General features: G+C 43.4%; 3 protein-coding genes across 4 annotated transcripts; all 3 read right to left on the bottom strand.

Moving 5' to 3' along the window:
- Window positions 1–1,013: 1,013 nt before the first annotated feature.
- Window positions 1,014–11,798, bottom strand: tyk2 (tyrosine kinase 2). 2 transcript variants are annotated; one of them, XM_068728059.1, is made up of 24 exons: window positions 11,614–11,798; window positions 10,396–10,598; window positions 10,174–10,294; window positions 9,950–10,082; window positions 9,682–9,845; window positions 9,002–9,380; window positions 8,747–8,923; window positions 8,200–8,357; window positions 7,973–8,090; window positions 7,699–7,882; window positions 7,488–7,594; window positions 7,235–7,405; window positions 6,365–6,452; window positions 6,010–6,137; window positions 5,564–5,699; window positions 4,114–4,265; window positions 3,872–4,022; window positions 3,685–3,776; window positions 3,407–3,596; window positions 2,999–3,117; window positions 2,106–2,278; window positions 1,901–2,018; window positions 1,695–1,805; window positions 1,014–1,595 (listed from the first exon to the last, which is right to left on the bottom strand). In XM_068728059.1, the coding sequence occupies exons 2-24, from the start codon at window positions 10,577–10,579 to the stop codon at window positions 1,455–1,457; spliced, it is 3,495 nt and encodes a 1,164-aa protein (XP_068584160.1). In that variant the 5' UTR covers window positions 10,580–10,598; window positions 11,614–11,798; the 3' UTR covers window positions 1,014–1,454. The 2 variants fall into 2 exon arrangements, with proteins under 2 accessions (XP_068584160.1, XP_068584161.1); XM_068728060.1 differs by having other exon boundaries at window positions 10,396–10,590.
- A 1,594-nt stretch (window positions 11,799–13,392) lies between these two features.
- On the bottom strand, window positions 13,393–16,916 carry LOC137885714 (hsp90 co-chaperone Cdc37). Its single transcript, XM_068728061.1, has 8 exons — window positions 16,541–16,916; window positions 15,662–15,943; window positions 15,353–15,458; window positions 15,142–15,257; window positions 14,939–15,061; window positions 14,337–14,519; window positions 14,173–14,244; window positions 13,393–14,033 (listed from the first exon to the last, which is right to left on the bottom strand). Exons 1-8 carry the CDS (start codon window positions 16,646–16,648, stop codon window positions 13,893–13,895), a joined length of 1,131 nt encoding a protein of 376 aa, XP_068584162.1. The 5' UTR covers window positions 16,649–16,916; the 3' UTR covers window positions 13,393–13,892.
- Window positions 16,917–17,458: 542 nt separating this feature from the next.
- On the bottom strand, window positions 17,459–18,750 carry cmc4 (C-x(9)-C motif containing 4 homolog (S. cerevisiae)). Its single transcript, XM_068727978.1, has 3 exons — window positions 18,659–18,750; window positions 18,518–18,577; window positions 17,459–18,412 (listed from the first exon to the last, which is right to left on the bottom strand). Exons 2-3 carry the CDS (start codon window positions 18,573–18,575, stop codon window positions 18,282–18,284), a joined length of 189 nt encoding a protein of 62 aa, XP_068584079.1. The 5' UTR covers window positions 18,576–18,577; window positions 18,659–18,750; the 3' UTR covers window positions 17,459–18,281.
- Between the last annotated feature and the right edge of the window lie 59 nt (window positions 18,751–18,809).

Genomic DNA, 18,809 nt, shown 5'->3' with positions numbered 1-18,809 from the left:
GTAGATGTTTAAATCATTCATTAACAGTTTTGGGATAACGTCACGAGTATCGATTTACTAGATAAATAGGTTCGACACAGGAAAAACAAAATGTTAAAGAACATAATATAATCTATTATAATGCAACTTTAATAATAAAAAACACTTTAATAGATGCGTCCAGCCCTATGCATAATTATAAACTAAAGATATTGTTTGTATTAATGTATATATATAAATATCTATGTATAAATAAATATGATTTTTAATATACATATATATAAATAACAGACTCAATGGCCGCCAACTTTTTTTTTTTTTTTTTTTTTTACATCTTCATGCCCCTTGGTAATTGTGTTGGCTGGCTGGTAAGAGGACAGTGAGTTGTATGTTCCCAGCACCACAGTGTCTCAGCTGACGGTGTTCCTTACTACTGGGCATCTGCAGTGATACATTCCTCGTACCAGCTTTTGGTCCTTCTTGCACTTTCCATTGAAACACCTGGTGAGACGCTTGCAGCAAGTCTGTTATGTTTACGGTGAGACTGTAGCGGTGTACACGACTGCAGCTTTGTCCAGTGGAAATGTGGACCAGACGTCTGCAGCAGCGTTGAGCTTGAGGCTCTTTCCATGCATCAGGTTTTACCTGGTTTACGGTCTTTCTCAAGGTGTGTGCACTGATTCAAAAGCCTGTTGAACATAGTATTCTCTGCATGAGCGAACAGGAGGTGATTCTTAACTGGTCTGTGATGCATCCAGGTCATGTGGCCCAGCAGCAGTGATTTTTTTGTCGCTGTGCAGCAAAGTCACAGGTGCATAATGTCACAGTTAGACTGGCGTGGTGCAGTCAGTGGTAGGGCATGTTTTCTGTTTTCAAAAATAAAATTGGATATATTTATATTCCTTCCTAGTGGCACGTGAACGGACACCTAAATGGTTAAGACAACACAGAACTTTGTTGCATATAAGAAATCTGGTAACAAAGATCTGACATTTTATACACTTTTTGACACATCAATCTGCTTCAGTCCTCAATAAAAGGGCAAGTGAAAAATGTTTTATTAGATTCTGAATTTGTTCTTTTGGTTTATACCAAATGAAACACAAAGTTAAAATACATACAAAAAAATGTACAAACAGGAAATGAAAGATAGTAATGTCCAGTTTTCTTAATACTAACTGTGTTATATATGCCAACCTAGAACTTTTGAAAGGTAGAAGCTGACGCTTGCCCAAGGCATCGCCATTCTTCATTAAGTTCAACTCATCAGCCAGGAAAAAAAACACCACAACACACTGAGTTCATCATTGTGTTAATATGACATATGAGAGGATAGCAGTGTGCTATTATCAAAAAGAAACCTGTAAAGACACCTGTGAGGATGGAGGCAGCAGGCATTGCACAGCGGGAAACTCTACTATCCTGAAATATACGGTGGCCATAGTGGCAAAGTCATGACATGTAGATACAAAAAATCAAATCGGAGCCAAAGAAAAGTTTATATTCGACTGCCAGTTGTATGTTTGGCGAACAGCCTCAAACTTTTCGATGAGGGATCTGAATGATGGCCGCTGTGCCGGATCTGCAGCCCAACACTGCTCCATCAACATCCTCACCTATTGGTAAAAAAAAAAAGAAAGTAATTGTGAAAATATCAGGCTTCTCGTAATGTCAATAAAATGTCAATATTGATCAACTTTAAAAGGACACGTTACCTCATGAGGGCAGTCTTTAGGACGAGGCAATCGTATCTGTTTATCCAACAGTATTATGAGCTCCATCACGCCCATCTGTCCCTGGGCTCCCTGCCTCATATCAGAGAACTTCTACAAAAACACAACAGAGTACATTGTGCATTAAACACAGGGACTCAAAATTCATCTCACATGATCATATAAGCAGGTCATAAGTCATGACGTACCACTGGAGGGCTCTGGCGGTGGTCACAGCGGGTCAGGATCTCATACAACGTAACGCCAAAGGACCAGATGTCAGAGGAAAAGGAAAATTTACTCTCCTTCAAGCACTCAATGGCGTACCTATACGGCACACAAAAAACACAGTTTAGTTGCCAAAGTCCTAAAACAAAGCATTGAATAAGACTGCACAGTGCTGCATGAACCCACCAGTACACCGGACTGACCCCGTCCTCTCGAACGCGATAGTAGATCTCGCCTTCGGGGATGTGTTTCGTCAGGCCAAAGTCTCCGATCTTCACCAAACTGTCGTTCTCCACCATGACGTTACGGGCAGCTAGGTCTCGATGGATGTATCGCTCAGAGTGCAAGTACTCCATCCCCTTCAAAAGGAGGACAGAAAGAACAGATGTGGATGTCACACCGAAATACTATAACAGTGTAGAGAAACAATGCTTTTGAATGGTTGTCCTTTAAAGTTCCCTATAGCATGCAGTGCTTAGCCGTGCTAGCGGCACATATCAGGTCGGTCTGTCCGTCACTTTGGTCCAGACTGACGCGTCTCCACAGCTACTGGACAGATGACAGACATCGACTTTTCCTTTATGCTGCACTGAACACGGTAAATATTAAAGCCGTTCAACATCAGCATGTTAGCATTGTCACTGTGAGCATGTTAGCACGCTAACATCATTATTTACCCGCACGGCTTTAACACCTTCAACATAATTTATCAAAACACAAAGTGTATTATGCGTTATAAAAAGCAACATTGAATATTGCGTTTATTATAAACAATAACATGTAAATTCAATCATAATTTGACAAGTTTATGATGTCAGAGCCAGCTGGAAATGCGATGCAAATGATGCGACAATCATCAACATGCCAAGTGATTATCTCCTGGTTCCTGAGAGGAAAAACATACCACTAGTGCTACTAAACTACAGAATGAAGTAAGGACAACATTACAGATTAGTTTGATGCATTATCTACTACAGGAGGACATGACCAGGCACCTCTGCAGCTCGCACACAGCACCAGGAATGTTAGAAAAAAATAGATGATTAGCACAAAGTACAAAAAGAAACACCTGAACTCACCTGACAGATCTGCTGAGCGAACATGAGGCACTGGGGCACTCCCAGTTTGCGTTTGGGAAGGTAGTCTCGCAGACTCCCCAGAGGAAGGTACTCCATAATCAGCTGCACAACTGTTCCTCCTGTCAGTGGACAAGGCAACAGGGCTTATCCTCCTACTTCCATCACCTTCCAACGGCAAGATCGACCTGCTGCTCAGCATGATGCGTGTTGAAAGCTCAAAATATTGACATGCAAGGGAAACGGTGTTGCCCTTTGAATAGATTTTCAGTATTTTCAGAAGAACAGCAGGGATCAGAAATCAATCAGTCATCTACTGAAGCTGTGCAAGCTCAAAAGAGAACACTGTATGTTGTTGTATGCATTTCAATAAACCTATTTGAAGCAGACAGGTGACAGCTGAGGCCTCACCCTGTTCAGTACAGCAGCCCTTGTACTTGACGATGTTGCTGTGATAGAGAGACTTCAGGATCTCGATCTCCTTCATCCAGCCCTCAGGAACCTGGTCGTTCTCTTGTTTCAGAGCCTTCACTGCCACGTGCTCTCCCGTCCCGTCGTTGGACGGGTCGTACAGGTAGAGCGTCACCTCTCCAAAGTAACCCTGCAGACAGAGCAACGAGCAGGTGGGTCACTCTCTCTGACGCGACAGGAAGAAGAAAAACTCCGGGTGATGTGGTGGTGGAACTCACCTCTCCTAACTTCCGCATCTTCTTCATGTAGCGTTTGTGGAACACGCTGGGGTCTGTGTCAGGGAGAGCTTCACTGGGGGATATATCAGGATCTGAGAGCAGCAGAAAAACAACAACACATGATCGAATACACACAGATAGGTTGGAGAAAAAAAAAAAAAAGCAATTTGAGCAAGTTAAGACCCACTTTTGATCATGATTTCTGTGAGCTCTCTGAGCACCGTGCGGAACGAAGGCCTCTCCAGAGGCTCGTAGGTCAAACACATGCTGATGAAGCTGGCCAGTTCCTGGGACGAAGGTTCGGCCAAACGGCCCTTTTGCTGATAGAAGCGCTCTTTCTGTTCGGGAGGGTTTCAGTGTTGCAATTAGGAGCCAGGAAGGACAGAAGGAGAAGGCACAGCTTGTTGGAAGAGAAATAAAAGGGCCTACCTCGGACAATGTGCCGGCGCTCATGGGGAGATCGCCATTGTTGCAGATTTCGAGCAGCGTGACGCCGAAGCTCCACTGGTCGGCAGCGCCGGCGATGTGAGAGCCGCTGTCGACGCACTCAGGGGCGATCCACGGGATCCGCTCAAGACGCTCTGCGGTGCATAGCAGCCAGATGTAAAATGACAGGAGGAACACGCATCACGTTAAGGTGATCTCAAGCTCCGGGTGAAGAACATGGTTAAAAAACAAAAACACCTCTAAACCCTTTAAGATGGATTCTCATCATTGTATTCATTTTTTTCTATTCTCTTACTATTTAAATAAATAAGCTCTTGCTCAGGTGTTCTGAATATTGAATCCCACTCGGTCATAAATTGCAGTCGTGTGGCTGATTGCCTGTATTAACACGTACGTGATGCACATTATATAAGGGCGGCTGTTGTGCCGTGTGCAAACTCTCTGGCAGATGCCCAAGAATCGGAGAGGTAGCCCAAAAAAAAAGGCTGGAGGAAGAAGAAGAAGTTCAGCAGCAGTGAGATGGAGGTTCAGTGAAATAAACGTTACAGGAGAATCAGAAAGCATTAAGAGCATTAAGAGCAGTAGGAGAAGAATCAGAAGCAATCATCAGAGAGTGTCGTCTGAATGGGATCAAAGGACCAACAGAATTAATTATTACTCAGATCATTATAGCTACTCTTCATAATAATTTAATTAATTAAAACATATAATAATCTATGTGGTTTGTTTATGTTTCTCATTTTTAAAACGTGTTTTCTCACGTTGGACAATTTGTGGAGCGTGAAAACCAGATGTTTTTTTTCTTATCTCGGTAAAACCTCGTTAAAATGTTCTCTCACCTAAAAGAAGAGCAACAATAAGAAAACATCTGTGAATCTGGGCACAAACTAAACAAGAACAAAACGTGGATGTGAACAAAAATAGGAGGACATTTGTTTTTATATCGCTTCCTGCACAACCGAAAAGGAACATGTCATATTCCAGAGAAAACAGTTCATAATAATAAAACAACAGAGAGAAAAATAAATAATGAAATAAAAAACATACAAGTGGTCAATCAGGAAATAAGGTCCATAGATATTATATCTTTATCTTATAAATTAAGATAAAGGACCTTTTTGAATTTTAAAACATTTGACCTTTGTTTTGTTTAGTATTGTCTCATTTAGATATGCAAATAAAATAAGATTATTTTTTAAGAAACATTTGTGTCGTGAATATTTTTTCTATCTCTGTTGACCAAACTCTATATTTCACGGCCCATTCTGAGATAAAACTGCAAGACAACAGGAAGTAAGTGACAGGAAATGGTCGGGTTGAAGTTTCCCGTGATCTGATCCGATCTGACTAGAAAGAGGCAGAAAACACGAAACCCTCTGCAGCTGATAGGAGACTTTCTCATGAAGGTGAATTAAGAGCTTGAGGTACTGACCTTCCCTTGAAAGGACACTGAGGGAGATTCCTGGGTCACTCAGCTTGACGAAGGGAGTGGTGCCGTGCTCCAGACCACGCCTCGCCACCAGAATGTTCTTGGCACAGACGTTTCCATGAACCAGCCGTTTGCTCTCCTACAGTGATGAGAATAATGCTGCTGTTGAACTTATCTGGGAGTGTCATCATAATAAGTGTAACACAAACTATCAATGCTGTTAGTTATCGGGGCGAACATGAACTTTACTTGCAGCACTTATCGTAAAGTTGGGTCTGATAATAGGATTATTTCATTTCCTGCCTGCAGCTCAAGACTTGGCACGCAGCAGCTGGAGAGCCGCACAACCCGATTATTTCACTTTAATGACCATTTAGCAGTGTGGTCATGCAAGTGAATTGTATAATCGGTGGCATACGAAAACTAAACAAAGTAGTATTTGGACTCACGAGATAATTGAGGACACTGGCGAGTTGTTTTGCGACAATGAATTTCCACTGAGGAGTCACTGATGCCTTCTCTCTGCGAAGGAAAACATCCAAAGGCCCAAACTCCACAAATTCTTCCACCATGATGTCTGTGAAGGTAAAAGTACGAGAGGTGTTTTGGTGTCACCAAGAGCAGAATGTAAACAAACAAGCAGCATCCTCTTTCAAACAGAACAGGCTCCGGGGTTGATTTGCATCTGCGTCACAACTCGCTCTGTGGCGGGATTGTGGATTTGACTATAGACACCAATCGGGTGTGCGTGATGAGGAAGTAGCACATGAGGAAGTCCGTTTGTGACTGTGTTATTGCTCTTACTTTCAGATCCTTTGACCGACACACCGTGCACAAACACCAGGTGACTGTGGTACACCTGGCTCATGAGGCTGGCGGTTTCCAGAAACCCCTAAAGAAACACAGGAGGGTAAAGAGTTGAGATGATACCAGGTTAGACAGGTTAGTCCGTTCAGGTGCTTTTAAGCGGGGTTGTATGACAGTCACTGCTTTACGCAGAGTAGACGGAGTTTGGAGAAACAGACAGGAGTCAAAGCAAGTCACAGTATTTGCTGTATTTAGAATATTTTTGATGGTTTTCCTTGACACGCTACAGCTGGACAGTCTGACTTTCCAATTGTGAACTGAAGCCGTTATCAATGCTCCAAAGCCATCAGACTCCATTCAAAATAAATAAATCATAATAATTCTACCTCGCAGCACACTGACGGTCTACCGCGGCCTCGATCGGTTAGTTTGTTTGAGTTACTGTGTGACTTTGGTTAGTTCAGTTTAACTAAAGTCACACAATAACACAAACAAACTAACCCGATAGAGGCAGAGGCAGAGGTAGACCAGCAGCCCCTTGTCCTGCAAGGTAAAATAACGTGTTAGTCTGGTGCTTTCGCAGGTGCATAGATTGATGCACCGGTTTCATTTCCCTGTTGTAAAGGTCTGTCTGACGGCAAGTTAAACCAGTGATTATAAAAATAGCATTCCCTTAAACTGATATGGATTTTTTTTTAGGTGTCTAAAATACGTCCTCCGCAGTATATTGCTTTGCTCCCGCGTTGGTGCTCCTGTCTGTTTCTCCAAACTCCATCTACTGCCGCTAATGCACCGAGTATGGTTAAGTACTCCACTTCAGAACATCCAAACTATCCCTTAAAGGCCGTTAAAGACCACATCACTCACTATATCGATGTCTTTATCGCTCTGGTCTAGAATCTTGAGAACCACTTGGATCCCTTTGCGGTCGGCGGAGTTGTTGTTGAACTCGTCATCCTCGTCGTTCTCTCCTCCGCCTCGCACCAGCAGACGTCCCAAGAAGATGTTGGTTCTGGTCCCGCGGCCCAGATGCTGTTCCTGCTCATGAACACAAAACACGCCCAGTGGTCAGTCACGGACCACGAAGCCGGTCAGGGGGGAACAGAGGTGTCTCTATCACCTGTACGATTTCTTTGTCCTTGATCTGGTGGAAGCGTAGCTGGGTCATGTTCAGGGTGAGGGGGGCAGTGTGGACGCCTTGCCTCATCACCAGAAGGTTGGACAGCTCTACATCACACAAACACACACACACACACACGGTGAGATCCAATTATCCCAAAACACCAGAGGAACTAAGGCAAACCGTGTGTAGAAGCCCAGTGAACACAAACCTGCTTGTTTTGGCAAACAGCATTTTCTGATGGTAAAGCTGTCCGAACCGGACTTGAGCACAAAGGTCTTGAGGGCTTCCGTGAGCTCCTTCACGTTGGAGAATTCTCGATCCCAGCCCTCCAAACAGAACATGGAACCCTTGAGCTGAATCCGAAACTGCTTGTGGCTCGGCTTCGACCCGTTCTACGAGCACAAAAAAAACAAACACATGCACATTTTCACCATCGCTGCACTGCCATCACTCCAAGAGAGGAAGTGTGGGCGTTGACTTACCTCAGTTTTGTTCAGGACAGCTAGGATGATGCGGCGATAATCGAGAGCACTCCAGCGTACAAGGAAAGCTCCCTCCTCTGCAGCCTCCTTCTTCAGCTTCAGCAGCACGAAATCATCACTGGAAGCACACCAGAGTAGTGATATAACGCGTTTCTCTTAAAGCCTGCTTGTGTCTGTACGTGCAGATGTGTGAGAGGAGAAAAGAAGAAGAAAAAAAAAAAACTCACTGCATAGGTCCATGCAGTCCATTTGCTACACTCAGCACTACCCTTGGGGGAGCCACTTCATGACAAAGATAGTGGTGGGCGAATGCAGTCAGCCGGTTGTATCCATCTAGGAGGGAGATGAAGGAACGGGCCTCCTGGCTGGAGTTCATCTGAACCTCCTACACACACACACACACACACACACACACACACACACACACACACACACACACACACACACACACACACACACACACACACACACACACACACACACACACATAGAAACACCACTAGCTTACAATCAGAGCTCCCACCTACAGACGCATACAAATTCAAAACATGATAAAAAAAAAAAAAGCCCGAAGCCGAAGAAAAAGCCAAAGCTCTTCTAGTCATAAACATATAGAATGTATGAGAACGCAGGCATACTGTACCGTATGTTCACTCTGATCAGTACAATGACTAATATGCAGCATATCAATTGGACTAATGCACCACAAGCACATTTACCAATTAAATAAATGCGCTGCAGCTTTTACATAAAGGGGTAAACAAGTGCCCTCACCAAGCAGTGGTTGTCCAGAGTGCTAATGCACACATTAGTTCCAGTGATGGCGATGTGAGTTATTTCAGGGAAATCACAGAAGGAGGTCCAGTTATTAGGAGTGTTTGCATTGGGCTGGCTGGACTGTTGCTTCTTGTTCTTCATGTAGTCGTTCCTGAAGTAGGTGTTGGCCTGCGCCTACAGGTAAAGAAGACACTGAGTGAACAAAATGTCCACGCGGCACAGAGTTAGACCGTCAGTGACGCTTTGACAAACCTTTTGCTCGGACACCTTCCTCCACTGAATCCCCTTGGTGCCAGACACCAGTACCTCGTGGGAGGCGGGGCCTATGAACTCATCTTTGGAGGCACCCTGGCAACGGCTGGTGCTAGAGTAAGAGCTGCTTCCAGAGCCGTCGTCGCTGAGCTCCAGGTGTGACACGATGAAGGTCTCCGTTCCAAAACGCGGCGCCAAGTGTTCGAGAGTGGAGATGTACTTATACATGATCTCCTGGGCGCCCAGTCGCCCCGTGTCCACAGTGTGCTGCTGGAAGGTCCGCACAAACTCTGCAAAAACCCGGCGGATCCGGATTTTCGTCAGGAAGTTGTCTTTGGAAATGTGTTTGGCGAAAGACTTTGGAATGCACTGCAGGAAGCTGAAAGAGAAACAGATGTTTTGATGTTACCTGGAGATTAAATTGGATTAAAAAGCTTTGATGAGAAACTGGATTATCACAGTAGCAGGAAATAGGATCGAAATAACAGTACAACACATGACCTCATTATAATGAGACAAATCATCCTCACATGAGGGACATATTCAAATGAATATAGGACATTTAACGTATTTGTTGTTAAATACGTTAACAGATTTAAAGGGATAGTCTCTATGTTTTTATACGTTACTTATGCACAGTCAGTGTAGTACTACAGTAGATGGAGTTCCATAGTAATTACCTGACTTTTTCTGCAACATCTTGTAAGGTGCAGCCTGTTTGCATCGACTGGTGTGAGAGTTGAAGCACAGCCATCCCCAAGCTCTCATTTTTTAAGCGACTTTGCTCGTCCTCCGTCTGAACGTCTTCCATCTGCACCACCTCGTTCACAAACTCATATTTAGCCTTTTGGAGACACCAGAAGAAAAAGACGTTTCGGCACTTAATCGTTGTGAACACAGCAACTCATTGATACGCGGCAAACCCCGAAAACTATTTCAAACACCAACCTGGAAGAATAAGTACTCTAAGGATGTGATTTCGAACAAAAGCGAACCGCCCGGACTTGTCCCGGATCTGAGAGCATAGCGGGATACAGATGGCTCCTTGTCGTTCAGTCCGTGCCAATTCCGAAAGTAAAACCTAGTTACAAGGAAACCAGAGGAACAACGTGACGATGCTGAGAGCGTTTCCTCTGCCTTCCTAACACGGCGTCATCAGAACACAGACTAACCTCATACAGTAGTGAAGAACCAGGCTGGAGTCCTCTGGACTGAAATCGTGGTTTGGACTGTACCAGCAGCGGGATTGTGGATTGTACAGCGCAAACAACACATGGCACAGAGGAGTAATCCCTGGGGAATAACGCACAGATGTTACGCACAGATGTTACACCCCCGCCAGCAGACATGAAGACGAGATCTCCTCCCTTTGGTCTGTGCGTGGTCACTCTCACCTACAGCCTCGGCAGCGGAGATGCACAGCTCCTCTGCCGTGACTCGTCCTCCTGTGTGGGACAGGTACCTCTCCCCCTCCTTTGACCAGAACAGGTGAACATGGACGCCCGGACCCTGAGGGGGCTCACACAGGCCGGGGGACGTCCCAGACCTGGAACGCTTGGACCACCCTCTTCTGGACATGGTGGGGGCAGCTAAATCACTGAGAGAGAGAGAGAGAGAGAGAGAGAGAGAGAGAGAGAGAGAGAGAGAGAGAGAGAGAGAGATCCATGTAAACAGTGGTGGAAAGTAACAAAGTACTGTAATTAAGTACAGTGTTGAGGTACTTGTTCTTTACTTGAGTTTTCTGCTACTTTATACTTCTAATTCACTACAATCCAGTGGGAAATATTGCACTTTTTACAGATCCTAATTAATGATCTAGAATATGATCAATAGATAAATGATGTGTGTAAATTATATTATGTAATGTTAAGAATTAAGTCTTCTATTCGACAGTGTATACAGTAAAGTGAGCCCCACCCTGCCAGTGAAGTGATGCACATTAATGAATCAAGAATTATAATACAATAACGCAAATGGCCCGTTCTGCTTAATGAGTACTTTTACTTTGGTACTTTAAGTATATTTAGACTCTAATAGTATTGTACTTTTATTGGGTGAGTTTGTAAAATGCAGGATTTGTACTTGTAACAAAGTATTTCCATACTGTAGTATTACTTTAACTAAAGTAGAAAACGTCAGAGTAAACCAGTACATGACTATTACTTTAATCAGCTGTTGGGTGAAAAAGCACGTCCGCATGAAGGCCTTCATAAACACAAACAAAAATAATACTTTTGCGCTTTCCTGTAATCGCGTATTCAATATTTCTCTTTTTACACGATGATTAGTTTAGAGACATGAGATGTCAACAAATGACCGCAAAATGTGGCGATAACTAACAAATGTGACGTCAGGTAAACAGATTAGTCAAAGGGACTTCCGGGGTTATTCCTTGTCTAACTTGTTTACATTGCATAATGCTCTATAGCATCAGACAACAGGTTTACGTGTTTTATATTAACGTACTTTAACGCACAGTGACTACGTGACCGAGTGGCCCATAAACACGCGTCCTCGCACATTTCACGGTGTATCCGATGCCGTGATGAAGAAATATGTCAACAATATTACAGGTAAAATGTAACAACGTGTGAGGCAAATCCGTATCTTACCATTTAACGGCGAGCTGAGGACGGTGTTACACGAGACGCTGACACGGCGAGACGAAGTGACAGCCAGGCTTCATTACGGTTCAGCGTATTTCCCCCTTGTTCTTCTTCTTCTTCTTCGTCTTCTTCTTCGCCTCCTCTCGGGTTTTGGTGAACTGCGAGCGGCGACGAGTTTGGTTCCTGAAACTCACGTGGCTGCGCCCTCGGGCAGGCGTGCGCGTAAACGCACACGCGAGCTGGCCTTTCAAAATAAACGTCGAGGATAAAAAGTTCTGAAAATGGCTGTGATGCAAATAGATTTACTCAAGCACGGTACAATTTTGACCTCACTCTATTTATTTGACAACTAGTTACTAGTTGCAGATTAATATTATATAAAAACATATATGATACATTTGTAAAATTGTTTTTAGATTAATACATAATACACAAAGAGTGAAAATGATCTATAGTATAGATTATATTATTTATATATATTTCAGTCTAATTTGCTGTTACTTGTTGTAATGCACTGTCAATGTGACCACAGCAGACCTTTTTCTTTGCATTCATTTTGCCTTAATAAGATGATAACCCCAAGCGTAATAAATGAACGGTAGCGATTAGTCTGCAATGAGCTGATGTCCTGAAATGACAACGGAATGAGTCCATATAAAAAATGCACTTAATATATTATCATTATTCACCAACCATCATAAAACACAGTCAAATAAAAACCACAAACACGCCTTTAGGAAACAGGTTCATCCAGTCGTCATGTTGTGTTGTAGGTCCACTGTTCATCACTAGATGTCCTCATTTCAACTGGACACTTTTCTTCATGAGCATCTGCTGTTTGATGTCGGGAGTCAATTTCTGGACATCTGTAGCCACCTCTGTAGCCAGCCGTCCTTCACGATGACACCATCTCAAACTAAAGCTTGGAATAAGAAGCTAAGCTTCTGTCAGTTGGCTTGTTTAGCAGAGATGAGGACTTGGACTAAAGTCGCACACTGAGATTTGAGACTTGATTTGTGCTCAAAAAAGTTAGAGGGATCTGTTAAATTACAGTAATTATCAGCTGAGACCCAGTGTAATTATAATAGGGTTGTACTCTGTTGTTGAAAAATAGGTTACAGTTATTATTGCATGCTTATGTAAAAGTATAAAGGTTAAGGTTGCCTTCCCCTGCTTAAAAGGAACGTTTTCTTTCTCATATTACATTGCAATAACCTGTTTAAAGTGATCATATAACAACCAACCAGTCAATGCCGCACCTTATGCGAAGAGATGAAGGAGTGATGAAACGGTAAAAGCTTTGAATTCCTTAGATATTGTTTCCTCATGCAGCAGAACCATAAGAGATTTGACTTGGACACGAAACAGACTTGGGGGCATCTCTGGTATTTGGTGGTATCAAACATAGTCAAATAATGCTTTTGTTTAAGCTGTTTCACTTAATATTTGTTGATTTTTATGTCAGCTCTGGCACTTTCACCTTCAAAATAAAAGCATCAAAAGTGGAAGTGTAGAATCCAACCACGCCTATCTAGGACTGTAAGGACTGCTTCTGTTTTTAGTATTGGTCTACTATTGTCTTTCAATGTGTAACATGCACTGTGATGTTCCAGAGGCCATATCATATCTATTTACCCACAGTACCACTGAATGTCACATGTATGTAACGCTTCTGCTCCGTGTTTAAACAGCTCATTCTCTTATGACTCCAACTATTTAATCTTATTTTATGATTTGAAAGTCAAGGCACCCACACCTTGAGTTTCTAGACAAAACCACAACACCTCCGTTTTGAGTAGTTGGATATAATTCAACCATTAGTTAAGCAACTTTGTAGAAAATGTCACTTCTGGGAAATAACCCGCTGAATACATTGGTCGCTAAAGCCTTAAAAGTCTAACAAAACAAATCACACATTTTGGTAAACCCTTCCATTCAATTCAGTAAATGCACAACCTGAAAACGCCTGGAACATGTTTTTTTTAACCATACGACAGCACAAGTGAAGCAGGCCGGCTCTCCCACACAGAGCGACGGGTGTATAACGAGTACATGGAAGAATACAGCCGATGTCCAAACAAAGAAAAGTCCTAAACACGAGCAGCAGGAGTTACCGATGTAACGGAGTTGTGCAGATAGCGGAACACTAATACCTCAAGTCTCACTTAAGCATTTTACAGAAGTTATATCATTGTTCAATGATTGGCAAACTAGTCATACACATCGTGGAGGCGCAATACAGTAGGTAAGTACATTGCGGAAATGTATCACGGGATCAATGTTGGTCATTCCTTCTTAGTTTCTTCGGGTTCCTGTTTCACCTCCTCGTAGGGACCGTCTTCCTCTTTTTCGTCCCCGTCGTCCGTCTTGGAGTTGGGGACCCAGAGGCCCGATTCTATGCACTTCTTCATGTGAACCTTCGCCTCCTAGATCATTCAAACAGTCACATTTATTAACAGACTCAAAGTAGATCGAAAAACACTCAGATAACTATACATTCACAGAACTGAAATATGATCCCCAGCAGACAGAAATGAGACTGCAAGCTTCAACGAGGGAACCTACCGTCGGGTCCATTTTGCTAATAACATCTTGTAACATCTGGATGTTTTTATCATCAAAGCACTTCTGCATCTCCTGCAATTAAGAACAGATTTTTTTTTTTTTAGCTACTTTAAACCAACAGGATAACATGAGGGCAGAGGGCGGCGGCTTCTTGAAGAACTTACAGCTGGCAGGGACTCGTACACATCCACAGGGTCCAGTCCTCCAGGTCCCAGGCGCTTCTGTCGCTCCTCTTCCTCGTATTCCTTCATGGCCTTCTCGATGCGGATCTTCGCCCGGCCACGAACCCGCTCCTTAAAGGATTCCAGCTCGTCGTTGAAAGCATCCTGGTACTGCTGATCTGCCGTCTGTGAGGGGACACGTCAATTTTGGTGAGTTGGTTGCAGTCAAAACGAGCATTTAATTGAATATTTCAATTAGTATTTGTATTAATTGTGACGTTTCAAAGACAGGAATCTTTTGAGGAACTCAGGAACTTAAAGAGCATCATAACGCCCTGTGAAAATCTTGACTTTGCTGATCTACAGCGCTTTAACTTCCTGCTGCTCGGTGTGGTCTGAGGGGTGGGGTTTAAAGGACGACGATCGCCGATTGGTCAACCACACACAGCACTATAAAACAAGCACTCCAGTATTGATTTAGGACAAAGAGATGGAATTTCTCTTTGTTTCGTAACATTGAAAGTAAATTTAGGCTTCGCAGTCGCTGTCTGCTTGTTCCTCTTGTTTTCTTCATGTTTATTTCATTAGATTGTGTCAGAAGTCACCTTAATCTTGGCAAAAAATTGCCGAAAGCAGCCGCGGGGGTCCACCTTGAGGCTTTTGGCCAACTCCAGGATGAACTGCATGACGATGGTCTGATGGGCCACTTGCTCCATCAATGAGTGTTTCTGCAAAAAGAAGAATAAAGAAAGTGAACAACGAGCGTCTCTTAGTTACGGCCAAACGCATCCTCTGTCGCCGTCTTTACCTCCTCCACCTCCAGGTCAATGCACATGATGACCAGGTAGTTGGCGGTCTCTTCACACACTAGATCCGGGTTGTCAGAGAGGTACTTCTGGCTGTCGTCCCAACGTCGCATCATGCCTGCAGTGAAGGCATCAATGAAGGACCGTCTCTACTTTACTATACTACCGATACCCTGCGACATGCACGGATGAATGGATGCCAATGACCCTCACCAAAATGTTTGATCTGCTTCTCGTTTTTCTCCACAAAGGTTTTGTGCTTTCGCTCCTTCTCTTCTTCGGTCGCTTCAGCAGAGTCAGGTGTGATGTTGACAACGCTCTGAGGAGGGAAACAAAAACAAAGTGGCAGAGAATCATCGTTACAAACCGGAAGATAAGAGGTTTAAAGATTCGTATCAGGAACTCAGAAGAAGAGTCAGAGACTGAAGCCACGGACACAAGGACAAACTACAGAAGCAGGCATTAAGCTGGAGAGCAGCTGAGTTACCGGGAGGCAAAGCATCGCCCGCTTATCTGCCTCACCTTGCTGAAACCCTCCTTGCTGAGCGTGTCGACGTTCCACGGCATCTTCTTCTCCTCCCGGTTATGTTCCGCCGACTTCTTCTCCCAATCCCGCTCCTCCTTCTTCAGTTTCTTCTCCTCGGCCTGGACTCTGCTCAGCTCTGCTTTGGCGTCATCGGTCGATGAAATAGACAGCTCTTGTATTTTCTTCTGTGCCTCCAACAGCTTACGCCGACATTCGACATGTGCCTTTTTCAAGTCTTCGCCCTTTTTCTCAAAATCCTCCATTCGCTCCACACGAGCCTGAAGAACAGATATGAATACAGTCACATATCAGTCCCAACAACAGGTGCTGAAGCAGGTGGTAGAAGGCGGAGGATGGCCACCAGAGACTATAACTGTAAAGATCTAGTGGATCTCTTCCTTTATGAAGTGGAGTAACTTTAGCATATTTCCAAATGGATGGAAGTTTATAGTAGATGGAGACAAATCAGGTCAGCAAATTAGAGAAGCTAACTTTAACAACATGGCCTCTAAGTAATCAGGTCCTTTTTGTCTCGTGTGTCTGCTTCCCAATAAGCTGGATCCCTAGTTATTCCATCTTTTGTCCAAACCTTATCCTTCAGTTTAATAAGACTAATCCGTGGTACATGTCTCCCTTTAATGCGCATCAACAACTTTAATATATTCAAACAAAAGACAATTCCTAGATGAGGTATCAGCTGAAACCTAGCCAGTCTATTTAAGTGACATCTTAAATATAGTGAGGGATCCTAATCTTCAAGTCAACACTCCACTATGATCATCTCATCGCTGGTGTACAGCCCCACGGTGAGCACAGGAAACACGGACCAGCTAAAGGTTACACTACAATGAGCAGCAGGATATGTAAACGTGTACCTGGTGTCTCCATCTGAAGAGGCTGGGTGTGTCGATGTTGGGGTGGGTGTCATCTTCATCGTCTGACACCTCGATGTGGTCCCACACGCTGTAGTCTATTCTAGACATTACGTTAACAGCGTTAGCTCCGGAGATATGACTCGGCTAACGTTAAGTTAGTGCGCTAAACGAGGAGAACCCGGACCTCCGACCAACAAAAGGCAGAAAACACACAAACAACTACGCACTTTGTTTTCAGATATGTGTGTGTTAGTCTTCAACGCGGCGGCTGGCTGTGTGTTAGCCCAGATAAACTCCGATAGAGCGACCTAGAGCGGGCTAGCGACAAACGGCTTCAGATTTTCTAGAAAGAATTGCTGCTGCAAATTTCCGTTTGACGTCAGTGCGTCATTACGTCACATGGACGTAGGACGCCGGAAGACAGAAAAGATGAGCTTTTTGTTTTTCTGCATCGGTGGCTTTGGGTTTGCCTGAATCAACCGTGTATCAACGTAACACGCGTGTTTTTCTCATACATTAATTCACTGAACATTACGTAATCCATCTTTGTAAATGATGTTTAAATAAATATTTTGATAATCATTTAAGTTTTTCGTTATCACCCTTTTGATGTGTTTTCCAAAACCTCCCTGGCATATATTCAGTAACAACTTAAGTTCTCTCTAATCACTGTTATTTTCCCTCCATCTGGTAAACAGCTACATAAAAAACAATTTATCTTTTTATTATATTCCGCAGTTTAAACAGTTTAATCATTATTTTAAATTTGCGTTTGAACTGCTTCAGGGACCGATAGTAAATATTGTACTGTGTGCAATGTGTAGTCTGATTCATGCAAATGTATAAATGAAATACTTATGAATGCAGTAATATATTTTTATAGTTTATTAAACACTTGAAAGAAAGTCAATTTTGCCTCTTTACTCAAGTTTATTGATTTTTGGGGGGAATGTGACTGTTGAAAACAACTCTTTAAGGACAGCACATTAACAGATAAATAATTAAACGGTACATAGAATAGTCAAGCAATCAAGGGCTTCTTTCTAATACATGAGGAGCCCAAACACACAGAGAGAACAAATGCAGTAGACACAGAGTTCAATGCTAATCACACTTGATCAAACACGATGAGGTGTTACATTTCCTGTCCAGACAACCTAAGTATGATGTCTGCAAAGCTGAAACAGCTTTTTTTTCTTCTTTAAAAGACAAACTCAATGTATTGTTAAATAATCTTGTGTCTAGCAAATCTTTATCTAGTCTTTGGGTCTAACCAGCCAAATAATCTAAATCTCCTGTGTGGGTTCACCATGAGTGTGCAGGGCAAGTCTAACAAGTCGCATCTGCATTAAGCTCAGGAGCTCAGTGCTGACATGCACAAACATGTGTTTCATACTTCATCACAGGGTGTGGACACAACAACATGAAAAGACACAGAACACGATTCCCTTTAATAAATACATTTGCTATCTTACGCTGTAATGCCCCACTTAATGATGTGCCACAGAAGTGTGACATTTTGGATTGTCAAATACAAAAAAAAAAGGTGTAAGTATAGTTAATAACATATACTCCATATACTGTGTGCCAACTGTAGGATCCATAGAACCAATATGCCTTTCTGCAATGTGAAGATGTCTGCTATACAACAAAGTAAGGCCTGCACTGTTACAGTCAATAACACATTGATACAATGTTCCTTTCCTCCATTGTGAAGCTACGGGCTAAAGGGAGCTATGTGCTACTTTTTGCTCTCCGTGGGTTTGGAGTCCTTGAACCCGGAGCAGCAGATGGAGGTTCCCTTCTGAGAGTCGCAGCACCGCCGCATGTCCCTGATCACGTCCGCACACATGCTCTCCACGTATCTGTTAGCTGCAGGACGAGAACCACAGAGAGGGGGGTGGGGGCGGTTTAACTAAACGACACATGCAAGATTTTCTTCAGCAATATTGGCTTTCGAGTGACTGTTGCATGTACCTTGTAGACACTGTTGTATTGCGCATGCTTGCTTTTGACACGGGTCTTTCTGTGGCATACCTGAAAGGGAACACAGAGGGACAGTATTCACAAGTGTGTCAATAAACATCAGACACTGCGTCACTGCGGGCCGACTCCCACCTGTATCGATTAATCGATCAGGATAGCTGGTGAGCTCTAGAGGTCGTCTGCTGCTGGTGTTAGCCGCGGAGCTAACGCTACTTCCTCCCGCGACTGCGAGGCAATGTTTTGATCACGTGACGTGCCGATAGCCAATGAAGTCATTGCTTTA

This window comes from Cebidichthys violaceus, unplaced genomic scaffold (assembly GCF_023349555.1).
Source record: "Cebidichthys violaceus isolate CVI_PGR_0920_01 unplaced genomic scaffold, fCebVio1.0.p SCAF_40, whole genome shotgun sequence".
NCBI lineage: Eukaryota > Metazoa > Chordata > Actinopteri > Perciformes > Stichaeidae > Cebidichthys > Cebidichthys violaceus.
This window is presented reverse-complemented; position numbering and strand designations above follow the sequence as displayed.